The 15,449-nt window shown below is 41.7% G+C and overlaps 1 protein-coding gene across 1 annotated transcript in view; it reads right to left on the reverse strand.

Moving 5' to 3' along the window:
* LOC118245973 (melanopsin-like) overlaps nucleotides 1-15,449 on the reverse strand; it is a 57,573-nt gene that overhangs the window by 20,197 nt on the left and 21,927 nt on the right. Inside the window, exons 9-12 of the mRNA XM_035542691.1 lie at nucleotides 13,460-13,634; nucleotides 9,993-10,142; nucleotides 4,079-4,918; nucleotides 3,587-3,633 (exon numbers count right to left, since the gene is read on the reverse strand). Of these exons, the coding sequence (XP_035398584.1) occupies nucleotides 4,529-4,918; nucleotides 9,993-10,142; nucleotides 13,460-13,634 (715 nt within the window). The 3' untranslated portion in view covers nucleotides 3,587-3,633; nucleotides 4,079-4,528. The remainder of the gene's footprint in view (nucleotides 1-3,586; nucleotides 3,634-4,078; nucleotides 4,919-9,992; nucleotides 10,143-13,459; nucleotides 13,635-15,449) is intronic.

A 15,449-nucleotide genomic window follows, 5' to 3' on the forward strand; every position in this document is an offset into this window, starting at 1 on the left:
TTATTACCTATGTCTTCGCTCTTTCAGTCCAGCACAGGGTCCTGAAGATGACAAGGGCCTTCTGAAACTTTGCTTTAAGAAGGTAAATGCATCTGACTTTTAAACTAAAAATATCTACATGATACACATGCTACGTGTGACAAGCACAACTTAAGCATCCCACAGCCAAACACTCCACTTAACTACTTGACCATTCAAGGCATGCAGCCAGAATATTAAGGTATAGACTGAGGCTATGGATGAGGTGCAAACCAAGCAATAATCACCAGCTTGCATTGAGGTTGCCCAGGAGTGGCAGCTACATATCATGCTTCCACTTTGTCTGACCTAATCTTGCAGTTTCATGGCACTTCTGAACTGAACCACAGTCAATTTTTATCTGTTCCCAGCTGAGAAAGGAGTCCGTGCTTAAAATGCTGCATGATGCACACCTAAGCTTCTAGCTCTCCCTTAGCTTATATGGCTTTCAAGTTGTGACAGAACAAGACAAAAAAAAAAAAAAAAAGCAAAAGCCTACAGACCAGGTGTAAAAAAGAAACAAAAAATGTGTAAAGAAATTTAAAAAGAGTGTATTTCCCCCCATCCAGTGCTTTTCAATTTTGTGCATCACCTGTCTCTTTGGAAGACAAACATTTCTCAGACAGCAGAGTGAAAGTTTCCTTATTCAGTTGTGCGTCCTGGAAGGAGGGAAGTAAATGGGTGTTTGCAAACTGGATGAGCTTTCTAGAATAAAGTAGTGTAAATCTTGCTTCATGCCAACTCAAGGCAGCAAGATTTATTAAGATTCAAATAATTAATCTTTTTTTTCGTATTTGAAACCTTTATTTAACTATCAAAATTAATTAATTGTTCACTGGTAAAAGACAATGTTTACACTTGTGGTCTGAACTTGCTGTTACTCCTGAAAACTGGAACACAACCTTAGCTGTGCTATACAAAGACTTAGCAGAAACAATCAATGTTTGGCTTATTGTCAGTCAGATGTAGTGCAAAGATCAGAGTCTGCTGCCACAGTTCTAACGTATTGCCTTGGGCTAATTCTTTCAATTTTATTTTTGTGATTTCTAACATCCCAGTTAAAGCAATCTTATATCAAAAGTTGCTGAGCAACTTCAGATTTTCCCAAGTCAGTGAACTCTAATTTTAGATGCCAACCTGTCAGGCTATGGACTCAATTAGGCAAGTGCTTGGTTGCAGGTGAGTAGCCTAAGTGACTTGAATGGAGCTGCTCTTGTAAATAAAGTTATATATGCACCTTATTATTCACTGGATCAGAGCACAGGCTTCAAAAGCTGTGACTCAACTTCCATATTCCTCTGGCTGGTTCCTGAAATTAATCATTAAATAAGAAAAACAAACAATGTATAGTTTCATGTAATTCCTAAGATTTTTTTTTATTCTGTTTGAGTGAACCAATACATGCCTTTGTGAAGTGGGAATCAGCAGTTAATATTGTACATTTGTATGTGCCATCTAGTCTAATGTGGCAACACAGAAGTACATAGAATTCTTCTGTATAGTAGTAGTCAATTTAAGACCAATTTACTCTGTGACTGATGTTTCTGAAAAATCACACACTGATGGTAATAAATGCATCTGATATTGCATACAACCTTGTTTTATCACTCTACTGCTATTTCATTTGGCATTCTAGTCTACATCAGTTGAAGAACACTAATTTTGACATTAGCTTCAGAAGCAATAGAACAAATAGTGAATAACATCAGCAGTATAAAAGTGGAACACTTCTTTGCACATACCTCAAAAGCCCATTAGTTTTCTGAGACACATTATTAGTACTAGCACATATGCAAGAGATCACTGGAAAGTCAATCTTGCAGGCTAAAAAGTAGAAAGCAAAATTTTGTCTGGATACAGGGGAATTTGTTCACTGTTGCTTTAGGTCTTATTTTCTTCATCCCATTGTAAAATATGGCAATATCCTGTCTACAGGCCTACCGGTACAAGTCTGTGAACACCACAGTGCAAGATCTTCTCAGGGGCATGTTTTTGTATCTTGGAACACTGAAATTCTGTTATTATTATTTAGAGTTAATTACAGCAGTAAAAGTCAGGTACAAGACTTGGAAGGCTTATAAGAACATTTGCTTCCAACATCTGGCTCAAGAAGAAAGGAGATACTACAGCTGAGGATATTAAATGCAAGAAGTAAGGTCACTGGTTGCACAGTCGGCATAGGAAAAAAAAATATAAAAAAACAACAAACTACGGAAGAAGAATCAAAGGCAGCAAAGGAGTATGTTAAGCCTCATCCATTTTCCATGAATGGGGTATTTAATTAGGATTTGCTTACTCGCTGTGGCCCAGACCACATGCTGGATGGCAGCCTGGCACTGAGGAGCTGCAGGTGAGAAGGTCCCCATTCCAGTCCCTGGCAGCTGTGCCATACCACCCGCTTACTGCACTGGTCCTCCAGCAGAGGAACTGCCTCTGGAAGTGCTGAGCTGACTGCAGGTGAGCCTGGCATTATGCCTGTACCCAGCAGAAAAGCTGGTGCCTGCTGGGCACGGCCTTTTGCAGCCTGGCTGGGGTTATGTACAACCATACGTATGCAGACACACCTATGCTCCACCACCCCTTCCCCCCACACCCTCTCCAAAAAATAAGGAGGTTTGTGGGCCTCATTTCTGCTGAGGGTCTCCAGACACCAAGGTAGCTCAAGTAATAACAGAATTGATGGCTTTAGCATTGCAATAAGCGGCTTGACAGGAATACGGCTTGGCAGCCTGTGTCAGTAATCACCACTGTAACTCAGCAGAGGTTTACTTCCCAAAAAGCGCAAAACCTATCCCAAAGTCAAGTATCTCAGTCATCTTGAAGGTCTGCTATGCTGACACTCTGCAGGGCATGGGTCTGCAAGGTTGGAGGTATCCCTCTCTCTTCTGAGCTGCTTTGGCCTTCAGTTTGTACCACAGTCATGTTTCAACCCTGATCCTCTCTTCTAGTTGCAAACAAGATGTGTGTTATCTTCTTCATTGAAACAAACACAGCAAGTGACCACACCCAAACTTTCTATCTTTTTGCCTGTTCTTTACATCAGGAGAACAAACAAGGAGATGACTTCTTAAGACCAGTCAGTGTGTCCACACTACTTGAAAGTGCTCTCAGTGCTCTCTGCACTGAGATAGAGTCACGGGAACAAACAGAAAGCAGGAACAGAAATACCCATGTTCAGACACTTGTTGGATTTCTGCTTGTTGGATGTTGGAGTGCTACTAGTCTCACTGGAGCAAAAATTTGCACTATTATATCCAGAGAAACTCTACCAAGAGAAACTTTCTACCAAGATATACTGATGTTATGTGAAGAATAATGTAGTTCAACTTGTCTGCATTTGAAGGTCAGAGACTGAAAGGGAAGATGTGGAGAACATGTTTTAAGAAGGGAAAATGATTTACAAAAGAAAGAATGCACTTAGGAATAAAATGCTGGGAGGTTCTTGCAAGCCTGAGCTATAGCATAAAGCACAGACAAAATAAACACTAACCACCAGTAAAATGTGACTGCAGATCTTGTACCAAAGACCATAGTGCTGTGGAGCTTTCTCCCCAAGGTGACATCTTACCCACTCTGAAGGCCTCTGGTAAGGGACCTGTAGGAGAAGACATCCTCCTGGGACATTTTAGAAGAATAGAGAAGAATCTCCACTGAAGAAACGAGTGACATATAGCAGCCAAGACTTTATTTCTCATCAATGAATTGTCAAGCCAGTTGTGAAAGTTCACCCTTTTAATCACAGATTCATTAGGATTCATCCACATTTAATCAACATTGTAAGTGAAGGTGCTCTAAATGCTTCTATAGTTGGAATTATAAGTTTTAGCACATTGCATTTAGCACATTCACCTTGCATTGCGACATTCAGGTGATTGCACTAATGATGAGGTAAAATCCAAACTTCTATCACTGAACTTTAAAAGCAAGCAGTTACTTCCTAGTTACATGGTAAGTCCACCTATTTATGTTTAGGAAGCTGCCTATTACAAAAAATAAAATAAAATAAAAATGCTGAAAATAATTTAATTAAAAGACAGTTCAGGTCATCTAGCAGTATTACCTCTGGGGCTGGTGGAAGCTGTGGCCTTGTGGTGCTTCCCTTCGCCATCCAGAGGAGAGCAGCCAAAACATGAATGCTGTTTCACATGCAGGTAGCAGAAACATTCAGCAGCTCCCCCTGCTCTTGGTTCAATTATTTTTCCTTCTGCTGGCATTTGTGGTTACAAATCAATGTTCAGGGCCCCATAAAGCAGGAGAACGACTCAACTGATTCTACTCGATCATGCTGCCAGATCTTCCACTGCTCATTTCCTGCAGTGTAGTCTGAAAGAAAGCTTGTTTCCATGCCTGAACTGGTCTGGACAAAGATAAATCTGAAGGCTGCCTAGTGACTACCGTATAAACATACAAAAAGCCTGATGATCTAACCTACAAGGCTTTAGTTATTTGGTATAATTAAGTGGAGAAGATGCCAAGAAAATCATTGCCGGAAAGTTTTCTTTTGACACACTTATGATAGAAATTTCTCAACAGCTTCGAGGAACTCTGTTGATGAGCTAAGTCCTTCCAAATCCAACAGATTACTCTTTTTGTCATGGAAGTGGAATAATTCAGTGTCTTCCTCATCAAGTTCCTCTCGAAATAGGTTTGTCTCTGAGGTAGGAATGATAATGATGCGAGGGACTGTATTGCTAATGATAGAGTCCAGGCCTCCATTATTTTGACTTTCTTGAGTTTCCATCCATGAAGTATCTGAGCCTCCTCCTCTGCTGACATTGTTGCTATTCAAACCAACAGGCAGAGAAGCTGCTCTTAGAGAGCTGGCCACAAGTGCTTCAGGGGGACTGTGGAGAACTGACTGCCCAAGCACCTTCTCCAGACAACTGGAAGACAGTGACACCTGGAATGGAGACATAAGCTTTATTGTCATCATACAACACAGGTCTATGGAAACCAGTATTTAAAATATTCAGTACCACTGTTTGCTACTCAAGTCACCGGTCCTATTTTCTAAACATTTGAATCACTGACTAGAAAGAAGGAAAATCGTGATGTGTTAACATCTACAGCTTGTAAAGCAGAATGTTAAAAGAAACAAAGGACAACATGTTTTAATATCATCAGAGATCAAAAAGAAAGAAGAAAAGCTTATTCCTTTATCTGACAAAAGATAATTTTTCCATTCTTGACATGTCTCAAGGTACTAGATAACTGTACTTCTCTCTCTCATTGAAAAGATCTCAGGAAAGACTCTAGGACACTGTATTCATGGCATCTTGAAGTGGCTCCTTCTACTGCCTCACACAAACTTGGTAGCTTTGTACACTGGACAGTGCTTCCACCAACAAAGAAGGGAAGAACAGCAACTGAGATTCTGCTTTGCTAATCGTTTCATATCTGTTTGTTTTGAAAGAACTCTAATTTCTAACTTGGCCCTGATGACAACTCCTCTGTGACCTTTACATAACTCTTCCTGCACAGTATAAAGAAATAGAGTAAAATAAGTAAGCTTTGAAAGTGTTAGTTAATATTTAAATGTACTTGCAATGAAAGACGTGAGTGATTAATTCTCTCTTGCTGTAGAAAATGATAGTTAAAGTCATAAAATCACTGTGCCAGATAGAGAGAGATGTTACAGGTTCTTCCTTGGGAGAATCAACATTTAATATGCAATGCAGAGCTTACTTCATTATATGTGTATTCCCAAGAAGTCTGATAGAATTCAGAGTAAGAGCAAGCTTTACTGAGATTGCTATAGACCATCTTTCAGAGTTATAGTTCTACCTACTACTCTTAATATGGTTTTAAAGTACGTTAATTATCTACATTGAATACCTCCATTATGTGAGCCTCTTGTAACAGTTTTATAAAATATTTCCTCTGTTGCAGATATACCTATGGAACCCACAAACCTCATTAATTTAACTTTAGTATTCTTGAAGCGTTCTGGCATGTAATTCCCATTGATTTATAGGGTCTTGATGCTGAAACAGCTATTAAAATTGTTAGACCAGATTGTAGCATGATTACAGCCCAAAAGGATGGCTCTTAGGCCTCTGTCTCCCTCTAGTCAGTGGGCTGCAGTTGTTGCCCTTATGCTTACAAAATAAACAGTTCCTTAACTCAAATAAGGAAGGCTTTATTATTAATAATATTATTTTTATTATATTACTATTATTATTTAGATTTAGGGATTGTCATCTCAGAAAGTAGTTTGGAAAAATGTATAATTGCATAGCATAGATCTAGTCTGATTTTACTGACAAAAAGCAGATGCATTTGTTTTCACAGAAATATTGTGTTTTTGAAAAATAAAAATCAGACTTTTTGCTGTGCTTGTCTGTCAGTCTAGGTTTAAAATTAGATATAGGCATATACTGCCGCATTATGTAGTTCTATTATGTAGTTCCACAGGCATGAATCATTTACAAATACCTATTGATAATGATTTCTCTAGCCGCTGTATCTACCCACTGGAGGGAAGCATAATATGCTAAATAGTGGTTTAAATAGACCTGACAGAGAAGAAAAGTCTGTTCTTCCAAATCAAGACTGCAAAAGAATTAGAAAAACAAAAACAAATGAACAAAAACAACAAAAAACACTCAATTCTGCTGATTTAACTGCACCAGAAGGTTGGGTTTCCTCTGCATATGGCTTAGTGGGCATGACACCACTTTCCTGTAGGGAGAGCCTTGCTAGCTAAAGCTTTGGGACAACTAATCTGGGGATGGTTTCAACCCCTGCTGACTCACTGTGAGGAGTGAAGAGAGAAGAAAAGAGCTTGGCACTTGTTCATCTGAGTGACAGCCAATCCCCTCACTGCCCTACACTGCCCTGCTGAGGGAAGTCATCCTGGTCCCAGAGGACACACAGCTTTCCCCACAACTGAAGCACTTGTTCATGACAGTGTTTAAAGCAGCACTAAATAACAGGTGCCCACTCCCTTTAGTGCTTCTGCTGGACGACTTCTCTGAGCAAGTGTGAGCCATCTTTCCCCTATCATAGGCATCTCTACAGGGCACATTCATACAAGGTCAGAGTTAACATCCGCCATTTCACGTTGGGTAATTCCCTTGATATGAAACCTGGATGCACAGAGCACACCTGGCAACTTTCCTTTGAAATCAAGCATTCAAACCTACATTATCCATATAATAAACACCTGCATTTTAGTGCTTCCAAAAGGGCCTTCTCACTGCCATGCCAGGTTTCCTAGTGTCAGTTTACACCAAGCCTATTCCCATCCTAATTGCAATAAGCCATGAGGCTAGATCATATCTTTGTGACAGTGTAGAAGAAAGTCTTGTGTGTTTTTCTGCTTTGAAACTGATCAAATCTGAGACAGTGAATAGCTTTTTTACTTCCATTTGAGAGATGTCTTTTCTTTTTTTTTTTGGCAAAACAACTGCAAACACATTATCATAGAATCATATAATATCCAAGTTGGAAAGGACCCACATGGATCATCGAGTCCAACTCCTGGGTCCCCAAAGGACCACCCAAAAAATCAGACCATGTGTCTGAGAGTGTTGTGCAAATGCTTCTTGAACTACGGGATTAAGGAATCTTTAGCTCAGTCAGTGAAGAATTTAGAGTTGCATTAATTTTTTTAGATGGTGGTAAAGTGGTTTTATTAAAGAAAGTGTAAGATGCTTTTCCTAAAAAAAAAATATAAAATAAAATAAAAATAAAATAAAATATCTGTTTTGTTAAATCAAAGACTTAGGTGACCCTTCAACAAGTTCACACTTGCATTTCCATAAGTGATGACTTTTGCAAGTGCCATAACTAGAATTCAGTCAAATACAGACCAGCAATGCTATTAAAACACTAAAATAAATACCTAAACATTCATTTTTTAAAGCTGCTGTTTAGTTACTAGCTAACTGCTAAGCAGTTACTAAAATATTTAATTATTGAACACTTATGCAGACTGCCTCAGGTCTAGTTTCCTTCTACTTTCTCATGACACCAAAAGCCAGACACTCTCCAGTACCTAGAGATAATGCCACTTGCCTACAACCTTGGACACACTGGGCTACTGATAGAGGGCAGTGGAAGTATGCAGAACTTTTGAGCCTGTGTTGCCTGCCACCACAACTGAAGCCAAGGCCCAGCTACAATCCTTTCATAACAAGAAGTTTTCTTGAGGCCAGGACAAAAAGGTGGACACTCATGCACATCAGTTTAAGTCAATATTTGAGCCAATATTATCAATTAAAGTCAGTTTACATCAATATTGTCCAATTCAAGCAATCAACTGCTGTGACACTTGGTTTAGCTCTTCAGTTTTTTCCATCCCCTAAGAAGATAAACCACATGTGCCACAAGTAGGCTGTGGTAACTCACCACCACCTCCCCTTGACTTTCAAGGTGTGAGACCTGAAAGCTTAACCTCTTTGTGACCACAGCAGTCATTTTACCAGATTAGAGAGACAGAGGAGGAAAGAGGGATGGAGAGCAAGGTGACTCTTGCAGTCTGCACAGCATGAGTTTTCACAAAGCTGCACTGCTTCTTTGCAGTCCAGGCAATGCCTTTCATGCTATCAGACCTTTGCTTAATGTTACAGCTTTGCTGATCCTCACTGGCAGTGAAAAACTAGCCTTTGGGCAGAAACAAGTGGTTTATAGTCACTTCAGGAGCTTTTAAATTTCTTTGGAACTGAAGAGTTGCCACCAAAAGCCTCTTCAAGCCCATACCCTATCTTCAGCAAGAGCTGAGCCTGTGAGCACCATAGAAAGGACATTTATTAAGCATAAATCTGGGCCACACACATAACACCAGCATCATGGAAAGAAGGCTTATGAGCAAGAGGGTGGATGGCTGCCCCAGAAAACTGACATCCAGACAACCTTAAAAAGTGATAGAAGATGATGCAGGAAGCCTGTGTCTCTACAGTATTATCATCATTGCTGCACTTCCTACATTGCTGTTGTCAATCAATACTATTCACAACATTTAGAGGAAAAGACCCAGACTTCTCAGGACTTGATCTTAAGAAGACATGACTGAAGACAGGATAGATGCATGCAGGAACCATGTCATCGGATGGCTGGAAATTTCTAGAATGAGTTCAGCTTTAAGCTACGCTGTCTCTACATGCCAGAATAGCTCCACAAAAAAGTAGGTGCTATTCAGCCCAGCCAATGCTTGTGTATTGCAAATCCTGTCTGCATTTTCAAGAACAAAAAGCACTGACACGTGCTTGACATTGTGCCACCATACAAATACTCATTTTGAAACTGCTTACACAGTAGTGGCAGAAGCTGACTTGCGGGTGACCTACTGCTCCCATCCTTAGAAGTTCCTCAGAGAATGGGGAGTTCTTCACAGCAGGACACCAAACCTCCATGGTTTGGGCAAGGAGTGTGATGCATCCACAGAAGATGCTCTGAATACTCACCATCTCCTCTTTCAGTGAGGGAAGGGTGGCAGCTGCCAGACTCTCCCACCCTTAGGGAGAAATGGGAGTTTCTTTCTTGTCTTCCCCCTCAACAAAAATAAAACATTTTAATGTACACTGAAAAGAGTAAAAAGGGTGGCTTCTATCATGTCAAATTCTGGTTTGCAGCCCTGAGTTTGTGATGAAAGGAGGCTGCCACAATGTCAACACAAGGGTCAGGAAGGGAGGAACCAGAACTGGGGTAGATGAACATGCAAAGAGACAAAGTCAACTTCTTACATTTGACCCTACAGAATCCTCTTTAATTCAGCTTTAGAGCTGTGAGCTGATCTTGGCTTTCCAAAACCAGGCAACGCATCAGTGAAAAAAAAATAAGGTACTATTGGCATTCTCATTACTTAAAAAAAAAAAAGTGACAGTGAAGAGGACATTAGAATCAGTATAAATAAAACCTGCAGATGAAACAAATGGACATAAAGACTGAATTATTATTCCAAAGATTACATGCTATAGCAAGATCAGACACTACAAAGGAGATTCCCCAGCAAAGACAATTTTTTTCCTTACCTTTTCTACAGTTGCTGTGTTGTAGCTACAGGTCTCTGGGAGCAGATCTCTCTTCTCCTGACTCAGACTTGTTGAGAAAGAATGACTTCGTTGAGGCTGCAGTTTCTCATGAGCTGGCTCTACAGGGTCAAGCTCTACATCGCTCCAGGTCTAATTATAGATGGTGAAGGATTTCAGACAGTTACACCCTTTCTCAAATTCTAAAACTTCTCAGACTTGTGTAGAAATCTTGCACACTTACAGAAAACTAAAGCTGTTCTAACATAGGTCTCACATTCAAAAATCCCATAGGTAGCGACTTGATTTTTGATCTTGTCCTTCACCCTAGACAATTTTTGTGAACCAACAAAATCATGAAAAATTATTTCATCTTTTTTCACCACAGAGTTATTCACCCTTTTTTATCTGGTTGCTTGTGTTATGCTTATAGTTGCTTAGTACCTGGTGTCTAAAGATGCGATCCCATTATCTAAGCAAGTGCAACCAAAAATTGTGTTTAACATGCTGTGGCATTCTGCATGACCGTAATTGGTCCAAAACCACGGACAGGCACAGGTTCAAAACCACATTTATATATGTCTCAGCTAGATGTGCAGACCACCCAGGGCTTCACAAGCCCCACAGGCTCAGTTCTACTCTGAACTACCATCAGTGGATGAGAGGCAATGGGTGGGGTCTGCATCAATCTTCCAAGAACGTGCCAGTAACAGAGCACAACCATGACACTGCAAGCCATGCCATTCCATTTACAGTCTTGGGCAGAGGCCATCAATCATACCTAACTTTGTGGAGATTTTTTGATTGAGTGTCTATGATTCTACCATCTTCTACACCAGCTTTTAGATAGGGATAGACAGATGGGGCTCCACACAAGTGGGAAGCTAATGCATAATTTCACTGCATCACCTTGCTCGTACATTTAGGTATTGCTAGCTGTTTATTTCTCCTCCTTCACTTAATCAAACTAAATATAACTTCATATGACTCAAATATGTTAGCTGTCTGTACCGACATGTACACAGCACACCGGAAAGTGTTGCTGGGAACAGCTGCAGCTTTTACAGTATTGCTAGTGTCATTCCTGCCCATCAATACTTTATTGGATCATACCAAAATTTCACTCTGTGCTGCTGTCATGTGCAAGTCATTGAGCTGAGCTTTTATTTCAGCAGCTGTTCTTTCAGCTGAAAGCCATACAGCTGCACTGAGCTGTCAGTTGCCTTGAGAACAATTGCCTTTGGCTGTGTCAGCTCGGCACAGCACAGCGCTGCACATCGCTAACAGCAGTTGTTTCATTTGAGACCTGTAAGCAAAAGCTGTGCCAAGGGCTGAAGCCTCTTATCCATGCTATCCCACCTCTTTAAACACCAGCACCAGCCAAACACACACAATAACCTGCTAACCCCAATGGACCAAAACCAAGTAGTGAACAACTGTAAAGGACAGATCGGGATGCATGATCCAGCAGATATTACTGCATTTGACATCAAATAAAGGATTAATGGGGAGAGAAGTTAGGAACAGACTTCAAGTCAAGGAAAATTAATAGGCAAAAGGGTAGGAAAAAAATTGAGTGAGGATCCTCCCTTTTTTAAACTATACTAGCACTTGCACTTTTCCATGGTACTACACGTGCTATCTACAGTGAGCAAATCAAGCACAAGTCTAAGAAGACAAGTGGTCCCCGTGATCTCAGGGTGGCTCACATGGGTGGACTGTTCACTCAGGCTGTTAAACAATCCCATACCAAATACACTCTTTCTAGACTATTGGCACATTGATAAAGTAACCTGTCCTTTGTAATAGGGTAGATTCTTTTTGTTAGGGCTCAGGCAGTGAGCCTTCCCCCTCAGGGGGGATTAAAGTGTGTTTTTTTTGTTTTTTTTTTTTTTAAATTTTTATTCTGCTCTTTGATTTCATCGCCATAAGGCCCGAATTTCTTCTCAGCACCCTGGGCATTCTGCTTACATTGCCTGGTACTGCTTGGTTTCCCAGTGAATGGTGTGCTTTTTGCTCAGGTGTGTTGGCTTTACTGTCTGTCTCCCATGAAAAAGTTCAAAAACCTCCCTGATGCTGTTATCTGAAAGGAGCAACTTTCAGTCTCAAGGAAAAACTCAGTGCTACATTTCCTTTTTTTTTTTTTTTATCCATTAACACCTAAAAAAAAAAAAAGTTGTATAGCTGGTAATGAACCAGAGAGAATGTTGGATATGGACAATTGTCAAAGTCCAGTACTTATCTATCTCCCAAACAGTAAAACAGTAGCAGTACTGATCTGCTCTGAACGGTATCTCGTTCAAGATGGGTGCACTGTTCATGCTGTTTTTCCTTGTGGTCCTAGGTTCATTTCCAATTCAAGGACCCCTGTCTTCCCCAAATCACTCATGATTTCACTGAAGCATAGCTGCATGGTCTGACTGTCAGTGACAGCCCCTGGAAGCAGCAGCTTGCAGGGTGCAGCATGCAAAGAATCACTTCCTCCTCACTCAGAGCACTGCCACCTGGCTGAAGAGAAGAGCCAAGAGCTCGCCGTTCAACCTGTCATGGGGATTTATACCTCTGTGGAAGGTTACGGATTGCAGCCGCCACTCTGGGCGCTTTCTGTGCCAGGGATGCCACCCAGCAATGCGGGTCCCTGTGTTTCCAGCGCCTCCGTGTACAAGGCCAGCTGCTTGTGACGCAGAGGGGCAGGCGAGGTCATGCCAAGAAGGGCTGTGAGGAGCCCCGAGAGACCTTTTTCGTCTTAGCTCCTCCAAACCTCCTGCTATGAGACCTGCTTTCCATTTAATTCTGCTTGGTTCGAAAAGAGAGACAGGGCTCATGCTGCCATTTCTTCCCAAAATGTAACCTAAATGACATGTTATACATGCTGAATTCCTAAGACACAAGTTTTTCCTTGAAAAAGACCCCACACCATTGGCAACTATACTACAGCAAGACCACCATCCTTACTGAGACTTAGGGTACAATGCTTACAGAACACCACACCTCACATCAGGTGCAGGAGCCTTTCACTTCTCTGGGTTAAAAACCAGATAAATAAATGAACAAGTTTTCTTGGACTTACTTTAAAGTAGACAGGATAGGTTAGAATACTTTATATGGGAGATGGTCCTGTCCTCCATCTCCCTCAACTACTGAATGATGAGATACATGGTTGGTAACATGGGGGGTGCCTGACAATGACACTTTAAATTCATATTAAAGACTTAACCCAAACAACCATGCTCCCTGTAAGCATCTGAATCAACCAGATATGCTAGACCCAATATTTTTTCTGATCAAAAATCATCATGGTTGAATTCACAAAAAGGCTTTGGAGAAATGACCTCACATGACCAAAAATCTTTAGCTGAGAAAAAACTCAGTTCCATTCTCTAATTTTGCATATGTATTTATAGTAACTTATGCTTGAAGTTGGAGAAACATTATAGTACTTTCCTTGGTGGAAACAAGAAAAGACTTACAGCTTCTCCAGTGGAAACTGATGAAACACAAGTGCTCTTGGTCTTGCCAGCAAGAGACTGATGGCTGGAGAGAGAGGTTCTGAATGATGATTCATTTACGGAGCCTCTCAGGAGGTCATTCTTCGATATTCGTATCAGGAACCGCAAGCAGGGAACAGCATTGTGGATGGTTTTTCTGAAGGAAAATGGGAGAAGAAAAAGACAAACTACTTAATGACACACTGACGATGCAGTTTTGAAAATGGTGTGGTGACAGCACTGTCTCTTTCCATAATCTCAGCATGGTTTTTGTTTTTGATTGACTTAAAGACCACATGGAAACAGCAGGGTATAGCTAGTGGAAAGTACTCAACTGAAAGACCAAAAGGAAAATAACAGGTGGCTTCAGAGCCTTGGCTCAAAACACCCATGGAAGAGCTGCATGGATGAGTAGCAAGAACTGAAAATAGCTTGAAAAACATGATTGCTTCCAGTTATAAGGTTAACCCAGAAGACTTTCAGGTTAGCTACTATGAAGGTCTTCTCTGTGCTAAGACACAGGAGGAGTGGGCCAGAAAAATCAGATATTGCTATTCATTTCTATCATAGTAACTCCCAAAACTCCTGTCAGGAATTAGCATCCTCTTCTGCCCTTCACTGGCAAAACAGAGAATGATCTAGGTCTGAAAGAACTTAAAACATGCCTTAGTCATTAAAGAAAAACATCAGTAATGGTTATATAGCTCTATTCCTCCCAGGCCTGCGTGGAGCAGAGAGCCCAAGAGCCTTCCTTGAGCAATGCCAGCTGGCCTTGCTCCTCACTGCTGCCAAGGACTGGCAAGGTGATGCTAAGCAGAGAGCTGCATTTCAGAGAATCATTAAGGTTGGAGAAGATCTCTAAGATCATCTGGTACAACCATCACCCTACCATCAATATCACCCACTAAACCATGTCCCTAAGCACCACGTCCAACCTTTCCTTAAACACCTCCTGGGACGGGGACTCCACCACTTCCCTGGGCAACCCCTTCCAATGTCTGACTGCTCTTTCTGAGAAGAAATGTCTCCTCAGTTCCAACCTGAACCTCCCCTGGCGCAACTTGAGGCCATTCCCTCTAGTCCTATCACTGGTTATCTGTGAGAAGAGGCTGACCCCCAGCTTCCCACACCTTCCTTTCAGGTAGTTGTAGAGAGCAATGAGGTCTCCCCCGAGCCTCCTCTTCTCCAGACACAACAACCCCAGCTCCCTCAGCCGCTCCTCACAGGACTTGTGCTCCAGGCCCTTTGCCAGCTTCGTAGCCCTTCTCTGGACACACTCCAGGGCCTCGATGTCCTTCTTGTAGTGAGGGGCCCAAAGCTGAACACAGTGCTCGAGGTGCGGCCTCACCAGAGCAGAGTACAGGGGGACGATCACCTCCCCCGCCCTGCTGGCTACACTATGCCTGATACAAGCCAGGATGCCACTGGCCTTCTTGGCCATCTGGGCACACTGCTGGCTCATGTTCAGGTGAGCACTGACCAACACCCCCAGACCCTTTTCCTCTGCACAGCTTTCCAGCCACTCTGCCCCAGGCCTGTAGTGTTGCATGGGGTTGTTGTTGCCAAAGTGCAGGCCCCAGCACTTAGCCATGTGGAACCTCATCCCATCGGCCTCTGCCCATCAATCCAACTTGTCCAGGTCCCTCTGCAGGGCTTTCCTACCCTCTGGCAGACCAACACTTCCCCCGCAACTTGGTGTTGAACCAATTTAGTATAATACCTTCACAGTATCACGCAATACATCACTTCAGCCTGAGACACAAAGCAAATACTGGCTCAAAGCTCAATGAACAAGTCAAGGAGCAAAGTGGGAACAGAGTGTATGGAAAATAACTGATGCATAGGACTTTATGGATCAATGGAGGATGTATAGCCTATTGACTTTACACTGAAATACAAGTGGACATATATTGTAAAATCCTTGCTTCTAGCACAATTTGGTCTTTCTTTTCCACCCCCCCCCTGTGGATTC

This window comes from Cygnus atratus, chromosome 4, assembly GCF_013377495.2.
Source record: "Cygnus atratus isolate AKBS03 ecotype Queensland, Australia chromosome 4, CAtr_DNAZoo_HiC_assembly, whole genome shotgun sequence".
Taxonomy (NCBI): domain Eukaryota; kingdom Metazoa; phylum Chordata; class Aves; order Anseriformes; family Anatidae; genus Cygnus; species Cygnus atratus.